This window comes from Engraulis encrasicolus, chromosome 11 (genome assembly GCF_034702125.1).
Source record: "Engraulis encrasicolus isolate BLACKSEA-1 chromosome 11, IST_EnEncr_1.0, whole genome shotgun sequence".
NCBI lineage: Eukaryota > Metazoa > Chordata > Actinopteri > Clupeiformes > Engraulidae > Engraulis > Engraulis encrasicolus.
Window position 1 is genome coordinate 42434533 of NC_085867.1, and position 16303 is coordinate 42450835.

Consider the following 16303-nt stretch of genomic DNA (forward strand, 5'->3'; position numbering starts at 1 on the left):
ACCTTAGATGAGCTCATTACATTTCTGGTCAAGGTCAAGGTCATGAAAGGGTGAAACCTGGCTGACGTGGGATTTGCTTACCTGGCACCACATACAGTATATTCAGGGCTGCTGACAGACTTGGCCAGGCCCAGAATAAAATCCTCTGAAAATCACCTCTCATTACATTCTGTCAAAGTCGCAAACTTCAGCTCAACATTGGGGGGGTCAAAATTGTATAATGTTGTAGGCCTAATTACTAAATTCGTGTGTTCACACATAGCCTAGCGAGCTAAACCCCTACAGGGCATCTAGATTCCTATGCTAGTGTTCACAGGCATAGGAGACAACAATCAACATTTCATTACATTATTTCATTATTATTATTGGAGTCAGTGTCTTTGCCCTCTACCATCTCTCCACCGTCTTTTGGAGGTCAGTAAGGTCTGTGCTTTTTGAATCATAATGGGATACCAAAACGGCATCAATAGCGCTTGAAAGGCTTTGTATTGTTATTCTGTCAACATGAATTAGAGGTTAACAATATTCTCCCAACCGGTTTCGAACCTGCTTCTCCAGGGATGACTCACTTTGACATCATGGTCCGAATGGATATTTGGTAACTTGTAGACCCCGGTTTGAAGCCCCAGTTGCCATTACAAGTTGGAGTGAAATTAAAAATTGGGGATAACTACAGTTCTTGCAAACAATTTACACCAGTGAGACTGCAAGTGGGCCTGCTGTATTTCCACAGAGCTCCATGCTCCTCTAGTTGGGAGTAAAAAGTACACATTTTAGAATGGGATTAAGGAGGTCACTCCATCCAGTTTCGAACCGGGGAATCTAGGGAGACAATTCATGCAAGTTGGTGTCATAATCAAAGTGGATGTTTTTACTTGGTATCCTGAAGATGTATGTTCGAAGCCCGGGTGGGGCAACTTCTTCAGCTTAGCCGTTTCAAGTCAGACATTTGATGGATTGACAAATAAAGGGGGTCAACTCAACCCATCAATGTCTTTCTACAATATGTGCCCAGTAGCCTAGTAAACTAGTGCCACCTGCTGGCGGTCTTTTTTCTTTTTTTTTTTTAACCTGCGACTGCCAATCTCACATTTAGTCTGGTTTTGGTTTATCAGACGATATGCCCAGTTTACTACTGTACAGTGACTACTACATTACAAGTCAGAAAATTGTGAAATTATAACAAAATGTCAAATACGCTGCTGGAACTGAGCACTACCTCTTCTGACGGCCAAGACCACTGTAAAGCCCTCATGTACTTAAGAAAGAACAGTTAGACTCAAGCTTGCTGGTGACCTTTTACCGTTCTACCATAGAGAGCCTGCTGACCTACGCAGTGTCAGTGTGGCACTCAAGTTGCACTGAGGCTGACAGGAAGAGACTGCAGAGGGTGATCAAAACAGCACAAAAAATCATAGGCTGCCCACTGCCTCCCATACCCACCATCTACAACTCACGCTAGAGCCAGGAGTATCATTAATAGACAGGTCATCAGCTGGGAAAATTAGGCCTTTCGTCCTACCGCACTTTTCTTTGTGGATTACTGACCAGAAGCCCTATTGGAAGAAATTAAATCATGGGGCCACGTCAATTTTTGCTCAGAATTCAATATGGCCGCCATTTTCCAAAATGACTTGTTTTCATGCATTATTACATTGTACTATACGGTGATATTCATGAACGATGAACTACTTTCAGCACTATTCTGTCCTATTTCCTTACATACATGTTTACAAAGGTTGACTAAACCAAAAGAAATGAAAATAAAGTTGGCCACCTTGCAATATCCAAAGGAAAGTGCTGAAAATAATGATTAAAATACACATACAGAGTCTATGGCTGCGAAAATTAGGCCTATTGTTCTGTCAGGGTTTTCACAGTGGATTACAGACCAGAAGGCCTATTGAAAAAGATGAAAACGTGGGGCCATCTATGTGCTCCAAAATTCAAATTGTTCTCTGTTTTTCAGAATGGCAGACTTTCACACATTTTTTCTCAATACTGTAAGGCCATAGTACAAATAAAGATGACCTATTTTTCAGTTAAATTGTCCTATCTCCTTACAGACGTGAGTATAAAGGTTGTCTAGAAAAAGGCATGAATATATATACAGGGGGTGGACAAAATAACTGAGACACCTGTCATTTTAGTGTCATTTAGTTCCTCTTGCGTCCACAGTTAATCCTGTTGGATGTGGTTCATCCTTCTTGGTGATATGCAGACATTACCTTGGATACTGTGGCTCTTGATACAAAAGAAAGACTTGCTGTCTTGGTCAAAGATGCAACAGCAACACGTCCTCTTTTGAACTCTGACATGTCACCCATAATGTTGTGTGCATTGCAAAATTTTGAGCAAAACTGCGCTCTTACCCTGCTAATTGAATCTTCACACTTCACTTTACTGGAGCAATGTTCCATTAATGACGATTGGCCAACAGGCTGGTCCACTTGAGCCATTAAACTTACAACACTAAAATGAAAGGTGTCTCAGTTATTTTGTCCACCCCCTGTATCTTGCCACTTTGAAATATCCAAAGGAATGTTGTCAAATGATTGAACTTTACAAACACAGTGGACTGCTGAAAAAAGGCATATTGTCTTGCCAAACTGTGTGTGTGTGTGTGTGTGTGTGTGTGTGTGTGTGTGTGTGTGTGTGTGTGTGTGTGTGCGTGCGCGCGCTTGTGTGTGTGTGTGTGTGTGTGTGTGTGTGTGTGTGTGTTTGTGCGCGCTTGTGTGTGAGTGTGTGCACGCTTGTGTGTGTGTGCGTGCGTTTGTATGTGTGTGTACGTGTGCCTGAGTGCGCTTTTCTCAAGTGTGAGTGGCCAGTGTGCTTCTTTACATACACTGACATAGACACAGTAGACAGGGTCTGTGTGTGTTGAGGGGGGGGCTAAGGTGGGGGGGTAGGGAGGACCGAATGATGTGGAGGAGCGGGGGGATGAATGAGGGGATGAGGTAGGGGGGCAGAGTGGGGTTGGGGGGGGAATGAGTCTGGGTTGAATTTAGGAGGTGGGGGGCAGAATAGTGTGTGGGGGGATGTGGGTGGTTCGGGGGCAGAATAATGTGTGTGTGAGGGGGGGGGTAAGTGAGTGGGGGGGGGGGGGGGTTGACCTGCCAAACTTTTCACATTGGGTGGGGGGTGGGCGAGTATTATGTGGGGGGTGGAGGAAGAATGAGTCAGGGGGGTTGAGCGTGGGCAGAATAGTGTTTGGTGAGTGAGGGGTGGAGGGGCAGAGTAGCATGGGAAGGATGAGTGAGGGAGTTGGGGGGCAGAATAGTGTGTGGGGGGGGTAAGTGAGGGGGTGGAGAAGGCAGAATAGTGTGTGGGGGAAAGACACTGTAGAGCAGGGGAAAGACGAGCGGGGGATACGCGCGTGCACACACGCACGCACACTCACCCTTGCTTTATGCAAAAACTTTTGGTCAGAAATCTAATGTGAAAAGTTTGGCAGATCAATAGCCTTTTTTCAGCAGTCAACTGTGTATGTGTAATTCAATCATTTTCTGACAACAATCCTTGGGATATTGTCTATGGAAATTTACATCTTTCTGTTGCCAACCTTTGTACTCACGTCTGTAGATAGGAGATTTCACTGAAAATAGGTTATCTTTATTGATAATTATGGTCTTATAGTATTGAGAAAAATGTATGAAAGTCTGCCATTCTGAAAAACAGAGAACATTTTGAATTTTGGAGCACATTTGAGATGGCAACCAGCTGGTGAATCTTTTTCAATAGGCCTTCTGGTCTGTAATCCACTGTGAAAACCCTGACAGGACAATAGGCCTAATTTTCGCAGCCATAGACTCTCTATGTACATTTCAATCATTATTTTCAGCAAGGTGGCCAACTTAATTTTCATTTGTTTTAGATTAGTCAACCTTTGTAAACATGTATGTAAGGAAATAGGACAGAATAGTGCTGAAAGTAGCTCATCGTTCATGAATATCACCTTATAGTACAATGTAATAATGCATGAAAACAAGTCATTTTGGAAAATGGCGGCCATATTGAATTCTGAGCAAAAATTGACGTGGCCCCATGTTTAAATTTCTTCCAATAGGGCTTCTGGTCAGTAATCCACAGAGAAAAGTGCGGTAGGACGAAAGGCCTAATTTTCCCAGCTGATGACCTGTCTATAAAGATCCCATGCATCCTGGCTTTCATCTCTTCACACTGTTGCCCTCTGGCAGGCGCTACAAGGCATTGCCAGCCAGAACAAATAGGATGAAGAACAGCTTCTTCCCCAAAGCTGTTACAACAATGAACACACACTTACTGGACAATGATCATCTATAAAGGACTGTGCACTTCGTAGGGAAGCTAAAATCTCAGTATACTTTGTATACTGACAATAAAGGCTTTCTATTCTATTCTATTCTATTCTATTCTATATGTCTGCTGTGTTGGGTGTTGAGAGTTGGGTGTTGAAACATAATGGGATTGACATAGAGAGTGACACCCACCCATCAAGGAGCTGCATCAGAAAAAGAAAGGCCATTTTGTTCCAAGCAAATGATTTAACCAGTTGAGCTAACCCATTTAGTGTAACTTCTCAACATTCGTTGATTTTTTTTTCACAATCACAAAAACCAGGCAAAATAATAAAAATGCACTCAGATGTGAATGACATAAAATTGATTAAATGCAGGCTATTTATTCATTCATTCATTCATTCATTTGGACATTCCCAGAATTATTTCAAGCCCCGATAGTATGGGAATGTAAATTTGCGTCAGACAAAGCGCTGTGTTGTATAGAATTTCGTCCACTAGAGGGCCCCATAGGAAAAGATTTCACAGAGCCGTACGGCTCACAGACAGAGCTCCACAGAAAAGAACGATGTCGTCGGCACTTGAAACACAGTGAACATTCTTCTACCGATGACGTCATCAAAATTTCAGCCAATCCTCGTTAGTATAGTGGTGAGTATCCCCGCCTGTCACGCGGGAGACCGGGGTTCGATTCCCCGACGGGGAGGCAGTCTTTTTCTCTTTTCTGCAAAATTCGTCCACTTTCGCACATGATGTGTGGATAAATTGGCCGTGTCCACCACAATGATGACACATATGATGGGACATTGATACTTACAAGTTCAACGGTGGCGTTGCACATGTTTCAACTGTTCAACAATTCATTGATGTGCACGCGTGCATCCCTGCATGCAGATATCGACTTCTCGCTTTCTACATGATTCGAAGTCGAATTAATTGCGTGATTGGCAAGGTATGTCGCTTGTGATGCAGGGTTTCAAACGAAGACGTCCATTCGGTAGGTTGTCAGTGGAGAACTTCTGTTGTTTCATCGTGAGCCTTCCTTGAGAAATATATTTCATCCTTGTCCACTGGTGCTGCACAATTGAAACACGATTGGCCTGGCGATCACTAGTTCTATATTTGAATTCTTCCGGTGCCGGATCCGAACGATTGTTAAAGCAGCTTATTTTCCAGGCCAGATGGTTTTTCAAACAATGTATTTTCTCTGTCCACGTTTTACTGAAGGAGAAAGGTAATTAGCGCAACTGTCCAGACTCTGACTGTCCACGCGGCTGAGGGATGCAAGCAAGTTGCAACACTGCAACACGTGAGCGCGGTTTGGGGGTCCACGCGGCTGAGGGATGCAAGCAAGTTGCAACATTGCAACACTGCAACACGTGAGCGGGGTTGGGGGGTGCCTTGCATTTGCTTGTACTGTTTCCATGCCGTGTGTTCATATGTTTTTAGCTTTTCTGTGACATTTTATGTAAGATTCATTTTGTGTCTGGACGGCCTAAACTCGCACTGGCCTTATGCTCTACTACAGGTCTGTTGTAAGTTTAAATCATGTTGTGTGTGTACTGAGATGACATTAATTTTCAAATTACTTGAATGAGTGCATTTTTGTGAACCTGTTTTGGTAAGGTACTATTTCTTTTAGTCTTATTTTGTTATCATGTCATACCGTATTTTTAATTGTCTTATTGGATTTTTTGCCCTGCTTATCCAAGCCATATTCCTTCACTAAAACGTTAATAAAAAAAGATTACCCTACCAACAATCTGCTGTCACTTGACAGTGTTGTCGTGCCGAAAAGCGAGTCCCTGCCAGAACACGAGTGCCCTCATTGAAACCAATGGAAACCAATGACCAATTTTTCAGATATGTTTTACCCATTTTTGCAGACAAATCTGACACAATTTAAGATGGAAAGCATATCAATACAGCATCTACATTCCTTATGGAAGTATTACAAAGAGCTGGTTACAATTTCAGTATTAATTCCATAAAATAATCAACGAATTTTCATAACAAATGTTACAGTTTCATTAAAATAGCTCAAATTAAGTGGAGGACGAGTAATGTTTCATAAGCATATGTTTAGTTCATAAATGATGTTATTAATTCTGCAAAAATTACTATAATTTTCTCTCAAAAAATGTCATTGATTTCAATGAGGACACTCGTGTTCTGTCAGGGACTCGCTTTTCGGCACGACACCGTCATGTCCACCTTCCTACTATCCTTTCTGGGGACTAGTCAGTCAGTCTCTGAGGTTTCTCAATTTGCCTTCTCTGTCAACCAATAATAACTGAAATCAATGTTGTCCCTAAATCATTATAACAATCTGGCATTCCATATGCATTGTCCTATAGTTCATTTACACCAATAGAAGTGACTGTAAAATTGCAAAGTGTGGTTGTTTTGAGTTTGAGCCGTAGTACGCGGAGCGGTGGTTCACTGGTGTGGTCGCAACCAATCAGACAGTCAGAGAAGAACGCTAGGCTGCAACCACGCAGAAACCACGTGTTCTTGACGTGCGTTGCAATACTGCTGAAATCACGCATTGGTGGTTCAGTGGTAGAATTCTCGCCTGCCACGCGGGAGGCCCGGGTTCGATTCCCGGCCAATGCATCGTTTTTTCTTTTTTTTGTATATGAAAATGAACATTTTGTCCAATTTATGCTTTTTGGAAACAACTGAATGTTCTGAATGAAGACTTTGAGCGGAGCCATAGAAATAAAGTTCACAACAGCCAATCAAATTTAGGCTTTTCTTCATGTCTTGCATATCATTAGTCTCACCCCTGCATCTCATTAGTTGCAATACTGTCAATGGTTGCAATGGTTCAGACCCATGTCACAATGAACAATAAAAATGTGGAAAACAGGAAGTCAATAATAAAAAAATAAATAAAAAAATAGAATATTGTGATGAAATCACCATTTCCTTAAGAAAAAAATAAAGAAGTCACATCAAATCATTTGGGTCAGATCAAATCATTTGAAATTTGGTACTTTTTAAATTACATGTGAATGTTCAATATGTGGTTAGGAATCTCTTTGCCTTAATCACTGCCATTATGCGGTAAATATTGAAGTCAATGGCAGTGGCATTGCATGCATGGAAGTTATGGAAGTCCAGATATCCAATGCTTTGCTGTCTGCTGTTTTTTCTTTTTTGATCTGGTGACCCACAGTTCCCATTTGATTATACCCAGTAGAATTCCATACCACTATTTTGGTGGTTTGGTGTTATGAGCATTCTAACTCACTAGACATAACAAGATTTTCAATGGGGTTTGGCATGGAAATCTGGTGTGGGTCACCAGATCGAAAAAGAAAAAACAGCGGATAATTATTGGGACATTGCCTTGTAGACCTAGACTATAGTTGTGAAAAGTGGCGCACAGAAAACAAAAGTGTGTCACAACACCTGTAAGGACCTTGGCTGTTATCTACCAGTATATGCTGGGCCTTATGGTAAAATTTGGGAACCCCGGCCTAGCCTATCCAGTCTTTGTGCTCATATAACTCCAAATTATGTGATGCAGATTCATCACTGGAATCTGTTGTGTGCAAACTTCCATGGACACTAACAGGCCTGTCAGTTGCTCCAAACGGCCACCTGGTTTTGGGTGTCACCCTCCTTGCTGTGGCATGGCAAGAGATAATGGTCTACTGCAGCGTTAGTCAACGCGTGTCAACCAATCGTGAGCTTAGAATTATAAGGTTCTATCTCCGTTTAGGGTAGTTCTGAGATATTGAGCATCAAAGTTTTTACATCCCAGCTGGCAAAAGTGTTATGTAGTATAATCTACTATTATAGCTCAACAAGACCATCACCCTACAGACACTTTAAGGACAGAATATCAAAATCCTGGCACATTTGGAAATGGGATTTTTTAACATGGCCCAAATGGAGATAGAACCTTATAATTCTGAGAGCTCTGATTCTGTTCAGAATTATAAGGTTCTATCTCCATTTTTACAAATAAACCCCTGTATTTCAAAGAATAAATGTATATAACCATTAATTTTAATCAATTTATGTATTTAGAATACAAGCACACAGCTTTTACTATAAAATATAATATATAACATTATAGTATACATCACAGTCAAGCGAGTTTGTAAAAAAAGAAATGTTTTATTTTGTTTTTCAAAGATCATGGACATGGAAACATTACAACATTTTGAACATTTTAATTAAAATGTAATTTTTAAAAGAGTTCATTTATTTAATTTCACCCTTTATATCCCCTTCTCTCCAGCCATATACCCCCCCCTACACTGTTACTAAACATCATTTAAGCTTAACACTTTTTAAAAACACATTGTTTATTTAAGATAGTGTTAAACTATGAGACACTTTTATTATTTATTATTCTGTATGTCTATTTTGTTATGTATGATTTACTTCATGTATAGATGAACTTCAGATATCACTCTCTATCCATACCAACACACACACACACACACACACACACACACACACACACACACACACACACACACACACACACACACACTGTTACTAAACATCACTAAACACTTTTTAAAAACACATTGTTCATTTATTTTACACGCTAGGGTTAAACTATGAGACAGTTTTACTATTTATTATTCTGTATGTCTGTTTTTGTATGGATGTTGTACTTCAGATTTCACTTTCTAAATACTGCGCTGTAGTAGGCTTTGTCAACAGCAGGCATGTACTTGAACATAGATAAAAGGTCAGTCTTCTTTGCCTCTGCAATTGTGTTTTTGTTGGTTAGATACTTTGGCTCGGGCAGCAAGAGCGCTGTTGGTATGTTAGACCTGGTTTTGGTGTTAGAGCCCCTAATATCTACCTGTATGGGAAGCTGAGCATGAGAGGTACTGTACTGTACACTGAACAGATTTTGAGTGAATGTAATTTTGGCCAATGTTTTTATTTGTTTGGCTGGCACTGTCTCTTTAGACGTGTTCATGTGTTCTTTACCCTCTTGATAAAGCCTCTTTCTGCATACTGACTTCCATGATGATGGAGTGCAGACCCTTTTCCGACTCTTCCCTTGCTCTGATCTCTGCTGTATCTCAACTGCTGGTGTCTCTGCTGCAATGTCCCTGGGTGTCTCTGCTGCAATGTCCCTGGGTGTCTCAGCTGGTCTGGCCCTGGGTGTGTCTTCTGCAATGGCCCTGGGTGTCTCGGCTGGACTGGCCCTGGGTGTCTCAGCTGGTCTGGCCCTGAGTGCCTCAGCTGGTCTGGCCCTGGGTGTCTCGGCTGATCTTGCCCTGGGTGCGTCTGCTGCAATGGCCCTGAATGTCTCAGCTGGTCTGGCCCTGGGTGTCTCGGCTGGTCTGGCCCTGGGGATCTCGCCTGGTCTGGCCCTGGGGATCTCGCCTGGTCTGGCCCTGGGGGTCTGGCCTGGTCTGGCCCTGGGTGTCTCGCCTACTGTCCCTCTTGCTTCTGCTCTGGGGGTCTCTGCCTCTCCTGACATGGATACAAAAAAAAGACAGCTGAGTATCACAATATAAAGGACTACTACCATCATTTTCCTTATAAAGACTTAACAGGATAAACAGTCAAATATGCTTAGTGATTAATGTACTTCTTAGTGTACACACTACCAGTTGCATGTTTGCCTACATAGTAGTGTCTGAAAACATCTGTGCAACTCGAGCACTTACTGCCCGTCAAACCTGCAAAAAACATAACCCCATAGTAGCGAAGAAAAGTTAAAGATTCTTTCTTATTACATGATCCAATATTATAATAATGTGGCCATTTATTATTTTGTTTCATGACACTGAGAACATGGTTTGGGTATTTTACAAACCTGCAAAAACATAACCCAAGCAGTAGCCAAGAGAAGCTTAAGATGAATTATTATCACATGATCCAATATTATAGTAATGTGTCAGTTTATTATTTTGTTTTGTGACACTAAAACACAGTTTGGGTATTTTACAAGCAAAAGCATGGACAAATACAATAGAAAAGAAATTCCAGCCATCCATACCCACCACTATCTGCTGTCCTCTTTGCTTTTGGAGAATCATTTTCATCATTTCTGTAATAATAAAAGCAAAAATAAGTATTATTATCCTGATATAAATGAGGCAACTTTTATCAAGACACCATCATCTAGGAAGCTTAAAAAGTTGATTAGCTTGCAATTATTGAAGGGGAGTAAATTAGAAAATTGTCATCAAGACAGCTTCTATCAAGCTTAAAAGATAGCAGCTAGCTAGCTTGCATAAGGAAGTGGAATACAGTTAGAATTCATAACATTCATTTAACTAATCTGTTGCCCATCTACAAGGATACAAGGATACATGGATGTTTATTTGTCATAAATATAGATGTACAGGTGCAAAATGGTAAGCAAGCTGTTGGTGAGCTAGCAAGCTGATGATAAAGTCCGCTAGCAAGTTAATGCTAACGTTCGCTAATGCTAACCGAACTAGTTAGCTAGCTACTTTGGCAAACAAGCTGATTTACAATAGTAATGACTAGTAAACTATCATATACCAGCTGTATGTGCTTCTACTTACCGATCTCTTCTAGTACTGGTGAATGTGCGTTTATATCTTTTGGGGGACATTGCCGGCTTCAAATGTCCTCAGCTTAGCCTTGGTGCCTTAGCTCTGTGTCCCAGCAAGAGAGCCAGGATGTGGGTTTTGATTGGTCCGTCCGTGTTCAGCCAGGGTTTTCATTGGATATTGAATCTACTGGAGATAGAACCTTATAATCCCAACTCGGTTTATGTTTTTTGAGATAGAACCTTTTTATTTTATTAATAACAATGTGAAATAATATTTTTTTTTACAAAATAGCACCACACAGGCATTAATAAACGTGTAATGGGTCAGATTATGTCAAAAACTCAATTTCGACCAAAAATGGAGATAGAACCTTATAATTCTCAGCTCACGCAATGGCCACGTCATCCTCTTTAAAACTCCACAATACAATTTTCAGAACAGACATAAGACACCAATATGTACTCCCTGTTAGCTAGGCTACTGTGCAGTGTGTGCACAAACATATTTCGGATTGTTACACTGTTAACGGACCTACGCTCAGTATGTAAACCTTTTAAAAACAAACTGGTCTTCGTTCGACCTATAGACCAACTGGCCCACAGTGAGTTGTTTCTTTGAGCTGAAGAACTGAAAAGGTTTGCGCATGATGGCCTGAAGAACTGAAAAGGTTTGCTTTGTGCGTTATGGCCAATCAATTAGATGGGGTGACACGCAGGGGTGAATTAATGCACAGGCCTACCGGGCCCAAGCCCATGGGGCCAGAGGCCCCAAGAGTCCAAGCCAACTTGGCTCCACGGCCACGACCCAAACCGGCCTTCAAAACCACCTTTGCAATAATAATCTTTCCAAGGTGGTTCATGTTCCAGCCGATATAGTGCACAATGTACTGGTATAGTCTCTAGGCCAAGCCAGGTCCGGGGCCCCAAGGGGGCCAGGCCAACTTGGCCCCATGGCCACGACCCAAACCAGCCTTCAAAACCACCTTTGCAATAATTATCTTTCCAATTATTTGAGTTCATGAGTTGCTACCATTGATTGTGGTTGCTACACAAATGACTGTTGTGGTGGATTTGGTGGATTCAGCATTCAAAATCACGCTTTTGGGCTTTCAGTCATAACTGATGGGTGGTAATCTCTGAATACCATCATATGTGTGGCCAAGTTACATTAATTTTGTCATCTCAACATCTCAAATCTGAGGGAGTGAGTGAGAAGGGATTTGCCATTCCTTGCTCTAAAATTGATTAGAATGCAGGAAATTGCATCTAAAAAATGCTAAATTTTCTGGTGGAGGGCCCCCACACCGCCCAACACAACTTGCCCACCCAACAACAGCACCCCCTGCCAAAAATGTGTTGCCTTGCCTCTGCGCACACACTAAGTAGGCCTCTAGTTCTGCCCCACTCTATAATATGGGAAAAATGGTGTGTATCGTAGTGTCCAGGGGTCCGTATCTCGAAAGCGTCTTTGCTAACGACGGTAGCAACGTCCTTCGTAAGAGCGACTCAACTCTCTCTCGACAGCGATGCTCACCATTAAATCCAAGGGAATGGTAAGATGGTCTTAAGACGGTTAGCAATGACAAGAATCGAGAAACGGACCCCAGGTCTGCCAGCTGTGAGCACTGCGTATGGTTCTCTTAGCATGTACGATTTAAAGGGTCAAGGTGCGTTTTTTTTAAGGTTGGGGGGCCAAGACAGTGTCTGGCCCAGGGGGGCATAATTTCTTAATACGCCCCTGGTGACACGTCACAAGTTAGAACCAGACTTTGAATGCATGGAACCACGGCAGAGGCAGTTCTAAAACCCTTCATTTGTTTAAGTTAAAGAACTTTAAAGTCCCCCGACAGGATCCTACCCCTACAGTAAGGGTAAAGCAGAGGTTGCATGCATCATGTCATTCAGATATAGCTTTATTCAATGTATTTTACAAACTATATTACATTAAAATGCATGATGTGACATTTGTAAAATGCGGTTCTGTAAGAATATATAGATATAAGGCATCCAGATTTAAAGCCCTTGTTTGATACCATATGAAAATAGTTTTTCATGGTGATCTCTAAAAACAGGAAAATTGCAATATAAAAGATGGGTATTATACACATTCAAAAATGTAACAGTGGTGATATGGGTGAGGCTTGAGGCAACATTAAATCATTGAGGTGCAACCCATAACCCCCCAGACTAACTGCATGCTTAGTAAGGTTATGACATTAAAGCGACACGCCACCACATTTCTGGAAAGGAGCTCAGTTTGGGTCACCTCCCCTTGAAGCAAACATTGAGTAATAACTTATCTCTTGTACTGACACACATTCTCAGTCCAGCAACACAGCTTCTAGCTCCAAGCCGGCATGTTTAATTAAACTGTATGGGACCAGCTACGTCCCATTCCATTCAATAAAAAATGCTAGCTTGGAACTAGAAGTAACATCACGAGACTCAGAGAACCGCTGGAAGAACAGGAGAAAGATGAAACTCAATAGTTTAACTTGAGGGGAGGAGGGGAATTAACTTATTTCCAGAAAAATAGGGGAATGCCACTCTAAGTGATATACAGTATGACTAGCTCCAGATTTCACTGAAGCCAATTTACACATGATAATCAGTAGGTGCAAAATGTGTATCATGATTGAAACAAAATAAATCATGATTTTTGGCTCGGGAGAAGAAACAAAAGAAAAAAAAACATACAACTAGTGGAATTTAACAGTCAAACTGTAAACATCTCTGGTTTCCATACTGAACACAAAAGAAGAGCGCAGTTCACTGAACCTCCCCATTCCCCCTCCTGTTCAAAATAATCATCCCTACTCACACCCCCTTAAATAAGACCACGAAGGAGAAACCCTTGACTTTTTGCAAGACCCATCGGAGCAAAACAAGCCAGCCAACACCTGTGTTTAGAAATTGCCGGCTTGTGTCAAAACAAACCAAACTAATTTAGCCTCGAGAGGAGCAGGAGGGGGACACAGACAAAGGCATTACAGGACGCAAGCCCAGAGGAGCTCCTTGCCAATTGCAACACTGATGTAGAAAGGACAGAAAGAAGAAGTAGTCAAGAAAAACAAACTTTTTGTTAAGCTTACCCCCAAAACAACATGAGTTAATAACGGTCCCGACAATGAAAGACATTTAAAATAACGAACTTAAAATCCTGAGAAATACAACATTGTGCCATACATACGTACGTACACCATTAAAACAAACAAAAAAAGGAACAAAAGAACAGAGAAAACGGTGGCCTTCGGTGAGTGTCAGTCTTTGTGTTTTTTTTATTTTGCTTAGTGCAGTGACTCCCTCCCATAGGGGCCAGACCACCTCCCCAGTCCTCATTCTCTTGTCCCCACTCAGATGTTCTCAGCCCGGGGGACTTCGCGGATGCTCTCCTGGGGGTGCCTAGGCCGGGGTCTCTGCCGGAAGCTGCGTCCTGAGGCGATGAGGTCGGCGTAGCCAGCCGAGTGCGAGAAGGCGTAGGCAGAGCGCCGGGAGCGGCGGCCGCGCTGGAATGGAGTCGGCTTCTTCTTCTCCTCCTCCTCCGCCTCGTACTTCCTCCTGTTCCTCTGCACCTGCACACAAACACAAACACACATACACACAGATCATATTAGGACTAATACAGCACTACGAGAAGTGAATACACACGTCCAAAAGACAGATATATACAGCTGCATCAATTGGTATTCGTTTTTTGGGGCCTTTATTATGACAGGACCGTGTGAAAAGGAGACAGGAAAATACAGGAAATAAGCGGTAGAGAGAGTTGGGGTAGGTTTGGGAAAGGAGCCAGGCTGGACCCTAATCTGGGTCCCCGTGGGCATGCAAGCACATATGTGGGGTGTTTTGCGAAAATAGAGCCCACCACAATTAGTATTCAAAAGAAATGACTTCCGGTTCGCCACACGGTCAAACACATCTACTATATAGGTATACACTACTAGGAGAAAAACAACTGATTTGAAATAATTTCCATTTCTGCATATTCAAAAACACATATTATCGCTCTTGACTGTGTAGGAGTAGGAGACCGAATATGGTTCACAAACAATTGGGGTAGATTTGAAAAGAATTTCTGCTGTGCCGCACAGACAGGCACATTCCAATGTACTACATATCAGCAGATATACTGTATAAACACAGTAAGAGTAAAACTCATTGTGTCGTAATGGTCAGTACCTTGTCTCCAACAGAAGGCCGTATGGTCTTGAAGAGGAACTGGATGCAGATGACTGGCAGGAGGCTAATGCCCACCGTCAGGATGATGGTCAGCCATAGGTAGGGCTGTCTCAGGGCATTGGACGCCACTCCTGTCAATCAACCACATGGCCAATGGTTACCCAGTGCACAGCAAATTACAGGAAGTAATATACCCGGATCAAGACCCAAGAGTTTTGTAATTGATGTAAAATGTAAAAGTTAGCATCAGTAAAAAAATAAATAACTGACCAGTAAATGTAAATGCTGAGGGGAAGAGCACATGTATTCCTGCACTGTGAATGTCAAACATGATTCCAAAGTAGAGGGCTATACTTCCCAACACAGCAAAGCAGTTCACAAAGGTCCAGTAGGATGTATCCAGGGATATCTGTGGGGGGGAAAAAACAAAAACAAAACCATTGTAATAATATAGCACAGTGATTCCCACCTATGGGCCAAGGCCCACTGGTGGGCCCTGAAGGTATTCCAAGTGGGCCTTGAAATCATTTTCCAAAAATAATAATCATATTTTGGTGTGTGTTGTTGATTTATTTGAGTTTTATTCTTAATTGGGTCAGAGGTGGGCGCTGAACATTTTTGACAATTTCGAGTGGGTCCCAAGTTGAAAAAGGTTGGGAACCCCTGATATAGCATATACTTGACTGACTCACCAGACCTAATATCCTATTTTCCATGGGGTTTTAGATCTGGTGAGTTAGAATGTCCATACCACCAAAGCACCAAAATGTGGTGTGGTAATCTATGGGGGTATAATCAGGGGGGACATGAGGGGCACCAAATCAAAAAAACAAAAACAGCTGAAAGCAAAGCATCAAGGATATATTTTCTTCCATACAGTAACTTCCATGCAATGCCACCGTCATTTAGTTCAATGCTAAGGCGCATAATGTCAGTGATTCCCAAAGACATTCCTACCCAAGTATTGAACATTGACATCAAGTTTAGGTACCATATTGCGACTGATTTGATGTGATCTGATTTCAACACAATATTCAATTTTTTTTAAATCCTGTATTCATGATTTTTATTTTTAAGCTGGAAGCCCAAAATATGCAAGAATAAACAAATGAATTATTGGTATAGTTTATAAATGTGCGTCATGAGTCTATAGCCTATGAACGTTTAACAACTTTGATGGAAGTATGGAAATAAATACACTTTTCCATGATATTAATTTTTTTTGGAAAGGAGCTGTATATTTACCATTGACATTACGTAAAATATAAGTCACCACAAGTCTCACCTGCAGATGAACAGAGACCATCGCAGCTTAAGTCACTAGTTTCACCTACAA

General features: G+C 41.7%; 2 protein-coding genes and 2 non-coding genes across 4 annotated transcripts in view; 2 read left to right on the forward strand and 2 right to left on the reverse strand.

Moving 5' to 3' along the window:
- The first annotated feature begins 4911 nt into the window (after nucleotides 1-4911).
- Nucleotides 4912-4983, forward strand: trnad-guc (transfer RNA aspartic acid (anticodon GUC)). Its single transcript has one exon. It is a non-coding gene; the product is annotated as a tRNA-Asp (tRNA).
- A 1839-nt stretch (nucleotides 4984-6822) lies between these two features.
- trnag-gcc (transfer RNA glycine (anticodon GCC)) lies at nucleotides 6823-6893 on the forward strand. The gene has a single exon. It is a non-coding gene; the product is annotated as a tRNA-Gly (tRNA).
- Nucleotides 6894-8487: 1594 nt separating this feature from the next.
- On the reverse strand, nucleotides 8488-10943 carry LOC134459011 (coiled-coil domain-containing protein 8 homolog). The gene is made up of 3 exons (XM_063211367.1): nucleotides 10799-10943; nucleotides 10268-10314; nucleotides 8488-9734 (listed from the first exon to the last, which is right to left on the reverse strand). The coding sequence occupies exons 1-3, from the start codon at nucleotides 10846-10848 to the stop codon at nucleotides 8926-8928; spliced, it is 906 nt and encodes a 301-aa protein (XP_063067437.1). The 5' UTR covers nucleotides 10849-10943; the 3' UTR covers nucleotides 8488-8925.
- A 1740-nt stretch (nucleotides 10944-12683) lies between these two features.
- atp8b1 (ATPase phospholipid transporting 8B1) overlaps nucleotides 12684-16303 on the reverse strand; it is a 51905-nt gene continuing 48285 nt past the window's right edge. The window contains exons 26-28 of the mRNA XM_063210681.1: nucleotides 15238-15376; nucleotides 14968-15098; nucleotides 12684-14360 (exon numbers count right to left, since the gene is read on the reverse strand). Coding sequence (XP_063066751.1) covers nucleotides 14142-14360; nucleotides 14968-15098; nucleotides 15238-15376 — 489 coding nt within the window. The 3' untranslated portion in view covers nucleotides 12684-14141. The remainder of the gene's footprint in view (nucleotides 14361-14967; nucleotides 15099-15237; nucleotides 15377-16303) is intronic.